This window comes from Arachis hypogaea, chromosome 13 (genome assembly GCF_003086295.3).
Source record: "Arachis hypogaea cultivar Tifrunner chromosome 13, arahy.Tifrunner.gnm2.J5K5, whole genome shotgun sequence".
NCBI classification, from domain to species: domain Eukaryota; kingdom Viridiplantae; phylum Streptophyta; class Magnoliopsida; order Fabales; family Fabaceae; genus Arachis; species Arachis hypogaea.
The window spans coordinates 8,819,411-8,826,056 of NC_092048.1; the positions used below are offsets into that span (position 1 = coordinate 8,819,411).

Genomic DNA, 6,646 nt, shown 5'->3' on the forward strand with positions numbered 1-6,646 from the left:
ACACACCATTAAAAAAATTAAAATGAAAATTACTTATAAACCTATATATATATATATTGGTGACTGAAATAAACTAAATAAAGAAAAACAAAATAAACAAAACAAGGAACTACTTAAATAAAGGGACAGTCCCATTTAAGACTACTCTTAAATTCCTCCTAAGGTGAAAGAAGCTCCACATATGAAAGTTGTAAATTCGTCGCCATCTTTGCCATAGTATCTGCCACCATGTTTGCATATCTTATAATCAAACGAAAGTCAACACGCCAATTCCAATGCATGATATCTCTTATTTTGAGCACCAATGGATCAATAAATCCAAAACCATCTTAAGTAACAAGATTAAATGCTTCCACACAATCCGTCTCACAAATAACATCTCATTGACCCACATCCCAAGCTAAGAGATATCCTCTCCAAATGGCAAACAATTCTTCTTGAAGAATACTATTACTCTCAATCATTCCCAAACACCCTCCTTTGCCAACTCCAAATGGTAAACCTATATATATGAAAGAATTTCAGGTGTTCTTAAAATATTAATATTTTAAAAAATTTAATCGTTAATTTTAATTAGAAAAAATATATACAATATATAAATTAAAATCAACAGTAAAAATTATCTGAAAAATTTTTCATATACATACATTTATATCCCAACCAATAATACTTGTTTGGGAATATGTCATGTCATATCAATATCATGTACGTAATTTAGCTCTTGAGTCTTTACTATATATGTTTCATGAAGACTACGTACTCGAGTAACTAATTTGTTTCCAGAATGCGATGCTTTTAATGGATATTTTGGACACAACTTTACTTATACATAAATACGTGTCTCAATCGGGTTTTTAATTAGGATTATTGAATCTTCATTCGTTGCGTGTACAAATTAAAGTGAAAATGGAATTTTAGAGAGAAGATTAATAATGGCTACACCGCTACGGCTTGTGGTTAAACATTGCAAGAGATTCTTAATTTATCGCATTCATAGAAAATGAAAAAATGATCCATTCATATCTTCTCAAAAGTCGTCATCATATGCCAATTATGCCATACTCAAGCACAATGGCATCATCGAAGATTTTCAACTCATAACTCTCTAGAGTTTTTATCAACCAGTTGAAATTATTAGGCAACATAACAACAAATAATATAAATCAAAATAGCTTTTGATATGGCCTTATATTATTGAATTGAAGTTAGTTCGGTCCAATTAAATTTCGTAAATTTAATCATTTAATGACTAACTAGTGGTGCGAACATTTTCATGGAATGTTTAGCATAATTGTATTTGAGTTTATAAGATAAGATGCCTCGCATGTTGAGAAAGACAAAGTAAGAATGAAACCATAATAGCTTCCGATAATTATTTCCAAGAAATTTCACTATGATGGTACATATATACACAACCACATTGGTAATCAAATGATACAAATTTGTGCACGGCATTACATACTTTCAATTTTGTTGGCTGTTCAAAAGATAAAAAAGACAATCCCCCCTCTTTTCCTCTGCCTCTCGCCACCCAAAAATAAAAAAAGGAGGGGGGGGGGGGGTGATAAAGTCAAAAGTAGAAAAAAAGCTCAATCTAGCAAACAATTCATTAAAAATAACTTAATATAATAAATTTAATACTAAGATGTATCTAATCTAACACCTACATTTGACTTACTAAGGGTTTCCGACGGATGCTTAATTAGTATTAATTAATTTAAAAGTCGTATTATATATGTCATACATAAAAATATTACTCCCACTCTATGAGTAGAGCCAGCAACCATTGTGGAATGTGGACTAAACACTAAGAAACCCAAAATAGCAAAGTGACAATTAAGGGATAAGGATGAATATATATAAGAATGCAAAAGCATTAATTACATATGTGGCAAGGCATAAACTTTGCTTGTCAAAAGTTATATGCTAATAATGCATTCCTTCCATTGAACAATTGTGTTTCATGATTAAAAGAGATTACAGCCAAAGTTTTGATGTCCTCATCAGACACCCGACACTCATATTTTACACATAAATAACTCAATTATTATATCATGACACTAAAGATGGAAGATTAATTAGATGCCACCCCCACTCACATTATTATTCACAATGGTCCCAGATTCAAAAGCTAGCTAAGAAGGGGGTGGCACATGGCACACAGTCATTGGCTTAGCTTGGAGTAATTGTAATTTAATTTACCCCATTGATTTAATAAAAGAGAGTGAGATTGGTGGATTAATTGATTAGCTTTGGGACATAACATAAAGTAGTCCCATATTTTCAGACTGAAAAAGATAAAAAAAGAAAAGAAAAAAGGGCATACTTTATTTTATTTAGCCCTGTCTTGAATTACATCGAATCCCATCTCAGCTGGATCCGTGGCCTGAAGCTCATAGCTGATTCCATCCAATGCTCTTCTCAGACCATCCTTCGATGTTGCATATAGAATCTTAGCTCTTATCCTTGATGCCGTTGGCGACCTGCACAAATTTCAAGTCAGTCGGATCGGATTGGGTCTAATAGTCGAATTTCTAATAAAAAATATTAAAAGATGGTCAAAATTTATTATTTTTTATCATTAATTAAATATAGTTAAAAACAAAAAATTTTGATCGTCTTCTAAAATTCGTCTAACTGATAAACACATACCATGCAATGAAGAATATCTTGCTTTTGCGGCAGTTATCAACCGTGACAAAATCGAAGTCGAAGACGGCATATCTGCAGTCATCTTTAGGCAAGGAAGCGGCAAGATCGGCATAGCCCTCGCCGGGAGCACCAACCTTGTCGACTTTGACAAGCCTTGAGCCTTCATCGATCTTGAACACTATGTATCTGTGAACCTTCTTCCACTTCATCTCCATGAATGAGTTCTTGCACTCATCCGTCACCCACATCCCTGTTGTCGCCTATATAAACCAAACAAATTAAACAACTTGAAGAAATATTGGAGATGAGTCAGAAGAGAAGAAGTGGAGGAGTTACCATCTTGAATGCCATCGCCATTTTGATGAGTTGAGGATCGGAGGAGGAGGACCAAGGAATTTAAGTATATCAAAGTGTTTGCTTTTTTCTAAGTTTGTCTGAGTGGGTGAGGTGGAATATAGGCATATATATAATGAGAAAGTGGTCGATAATGCCACTGTTATTTCTTTGTATTTACAGCTATGTCCTCAAGTCTGCCCCTTGTTTTATAAGCTTGGACTTATTGAGAAGGACTATTAAATAATGTTAGCATGTACAACCAACAAATAATAATGCTAAGTGAAAATTTCTCTGTTCATATTAATTATTTAATAATATACCTCAAGTAAAAATAACTTTTCAACCTTTAGTTCTATATTGGTTATGCAAAAAAAAAAAAAAAAAAACTTTTCCCTAAAGTTTTTGTTTTTCTTGTATACTATATTCATTTTTATTTGTTAATGCTTAAAAGAATGTTGTGCATGCAATATAAATAGACAAAAGGATCGTTTCTGTTTATTAAAAGGGTGGAAAAATGAATCCATTTGAGTGCATATGAAATCTTGATCAGAAGTACGAAGAGGAAGGCATTTCTTCACAGTGCTCGGGAATCGGAATTCCCACGTCCTATTTGAAAACAGAGTATTATGTGTAGCATTAAGCATTTAATTTAGGAAAAGGATAGGTGGTCGCACATGTTTCTTACTCTCAATCTTTAGTTCTTGATTCATAAATTAAATTTAAAGTTTTTTATATTGTTATCATTTAAAATTTCATATATATATATATATATATATACATATTAAAAATTATTTATATTTTATTACTCATTTTGTTTACACTGGTTAAAAAAAATATACATACATATATAATCGATATAAATAATATATTTTTGTTAAATATCTTGTCAGCAAATAAAATATATTATAAAATAAAAATATTCACACTATTCACACTATTACATATGAAAGAGGGAGGTGAGAACGGAGGAAGTGATAGTGTGGCTCGTGAGAATGAGATACATAGTAAGACATTCAGCGATGTCGGAAGAAAAAATAAGGAGGAGAGTGGGGGGTGGGGGGCTGGGTATTCCTGGTGTTGTGGAGGGAGTAAGAGTGTTGGTACGGGGAGTGTATGGCTGGTTGAATGGTGGGATATCTTCGAAGACCTCGTTCAGGGACAAAGTTATTGGTTCTACTGTTTCCAGGACTTTGAGGGTCACATAATTTTTGGTATGCGATAAGATGGCGACTGTTACTGCAAGGAGTGGGGAGTCTAGTATCCCTTGGGTCCGGTTTATGCCAGAGGCTCGTGTAGCATTAGCTAAACCTTATCATGATGCTATCATCATCAAGGTGTTTGGGAAGCGGTTTAGCTATACCGCTATCACTCATAAGCTTAAGAGTGTTTGAAGAACCAAGGGTGACTATGAAATTTTAGATGTTGGGTCTGGTTACTTCTTAGGGGGCCATGGATGATTTGCGGATAGCTATGTCACCATTAAGCCATGGAGCACCTCCTTCAGTCCCTCTGAGAATTTCTTCGGATCGACATTGGTGTGGATTCGTACATCAGGTCTCAATAACTGGTATTATGATGAGGAAGCCATGCATCGGATAACGGCTGCCATTAGAACACCAATTCGTGTGGACTTAGCTACTAAGTCAGCAAAAAGGGGTAAGTATGCGAGGGCTTGTGTTTAAATAAATTTGGATCAACCTGTGATTACAAAGATTGGAGTGGACGATGAAGTTTATGATGTGGAATATGAGCATCTTCATCTGATATGCTCGAAGTGTAGCTGCTATGGGCATATTGACAGGGACTGTGATAAGGGGAAGCGCATAGAACCTGCTTGTGTCGATAACGTGGAGAAGGGACTGCGAGTGTCTCCGATGAGCAAGCCGTCGGAACCATCCTGGTAACAAATTCTCATTCGGAAATGGTAAAAGCTCCAACTTTTGAATTTAGTTCTGTTTCTGGAAAGGAGGAGCCGGTTATGGAAGGACCGGATTCCATGCAGAAAATGTTACGTGATTCAAAGCAATCTTTGGGCCATGCAAATGATGACAGGTAGGTCCAAGTGAATAGGAAAGGAAAGGGCAAGCTGTTCCAATCTTCCACATGGGGCCCATTACAAAATGACACTAAGATTAGGAGCGTTGCTGGAGCAAAACCAAGTCTTCCCTCACTTGGGCTTGAGGATAAGTCTTCTTCTACTCCTTTAAAGCCCAGTGTGGGAACCAACGCTGGTGCCAAGAAGAATAGCGTTAATGTGGGGTCTTCTTTGAATCATACGCGAACAGGGACCTCCACGCACAAGTGATAGCGACCAGGTTCCTTGCAAGGATCTCCTATTAAAGTGTTACTTAGGAAGCAGGGGATGAGGCGCGGTCAAGCATCGCTATGATGGTGGGTGATACCCATAAACATGGAGACAGAGGTCCTACCGTGTAACTCTTTTGTGGTAATATTCCAACTTTTTCGGTAATAGTTTTTATAGATTGTGCATCCTTAAATATCATTAGTTGGAACGTCAGGGAAGTTTCTAATAGGATATCTCAGGTTCATTGTAAGGACTTGGTTAGGAAATTTTAACCGTCCTTTTTTATTCTTATTGAAACGCATGTTATATTTAATTCTATGAAAGATTTTTGGAGTAATTTGGGTTATTTTCTTGTGGGTATCTCGGAAGTTGTAGGTCACAAGGGTGGTATCTGGTTTTTATCTTCAGATCCTTCCTTTGCTTGTTCAGTTCTCTGGATTTCTAAGCAATGCTTAACTGTTCATATTGGCAAAGCTGATAAATTTCGAGTTTGTAGTGCTATTTACGAGAGCCCCCATATTCTAATCGTAATTGGCTGTGGCATCATCTTAGAGATATCTCCTCTACAGTGCTAGATCATTGGCTTGTGCTAGGAGATTTTAATGAGATTGTATGTTCAAATGAGGTCAGGGGTGGTAATTTTTATCCTTGTTGCAGTGCCTCTTTGTTAGATGCTCTAGATTTTTGCAATCTTTTTTATTTAACTACTCCTGGACGGATGTTTCTATGGTTTCGAAGAACTAAGGGGTTTATGGAGATTGCTGAAAGACTTGATAGAGTGTGTAGCAATGGTGACTGGATGTTGCTTTTTCTAGAGGCTTATGTTGAGGTTCTGTGTCGCCTTCACTCACATCATTGCACTCTCTTAGTTCGGTGTCTTGGAACCCCAGTGAAGAGGGGTGCCAGACCATTCCGATTTTAGGCGGCCTGGACATCTCATCCAGAGTATAAACCATTAATCAGAAAAATATGGGACAGAGTTTCTACTATGGGGTGTATTCAGAGGAGTTTGAATTCAATTTAGAGTGCTTCATTAGAGTTCAATTCTAAAGTATTTGGAAACATTTTTGCCAACAAGAGAAATCTTGAATTTCAATTAGAGGCTGTTAAAAAATGGCTGGAATTTAGTGATGATGCTGAATGAGGGAGAATGAGGAGAATTTAAGGGTGGCTCTGAATACTATTTTAGCTCAGGAATAATTATTCTGGTTCCAGAAGTCTAGGGAGCAGTGGGTACAATATGGGATCGTAATACTAAATTTTTTCACTTATAGACTATCACTCAAAGGAAAGCCAATAAAGTCCATGGTCTTCTTATTAGTGATGGTTCTTGGGCTACGGATCAGGATGCTC

At 36.0% G+C, this 6,646-nt stretch overlaps 1 protein-coding gene across 1 annotated transcript; it reads right to left on the bottom strand.

The window, feature by feature from the left end:
- Positions 1-1,836: 1,836 nt before the first annotated feature.
- On the bottom strand, positions 1,837-3,589 carry LOC112737023 (actin-depolymerizing factor 5). Its single transcript, XM_025786730.3, has 3 exons — positions 2,989-3,589; positions 2,653-2,912; positions 1,837-2,483 (listed from the first exon to the last, which is right to left on the bottom strand). Exons 1-3 carry the CDS (start codon positions 3,007-3,009, stop codon positions 2,333-2,335), a joined length of 432 nt encoding a protein of 143 aa, XP_025642515.1. The 5' UTR covers positions 3,010-3,589; the 3' UTR covers positions 1,837-2,332.
- Between the last annotated feature and the right edge of the window lie 3,057 nt (positions 3,590-6,646).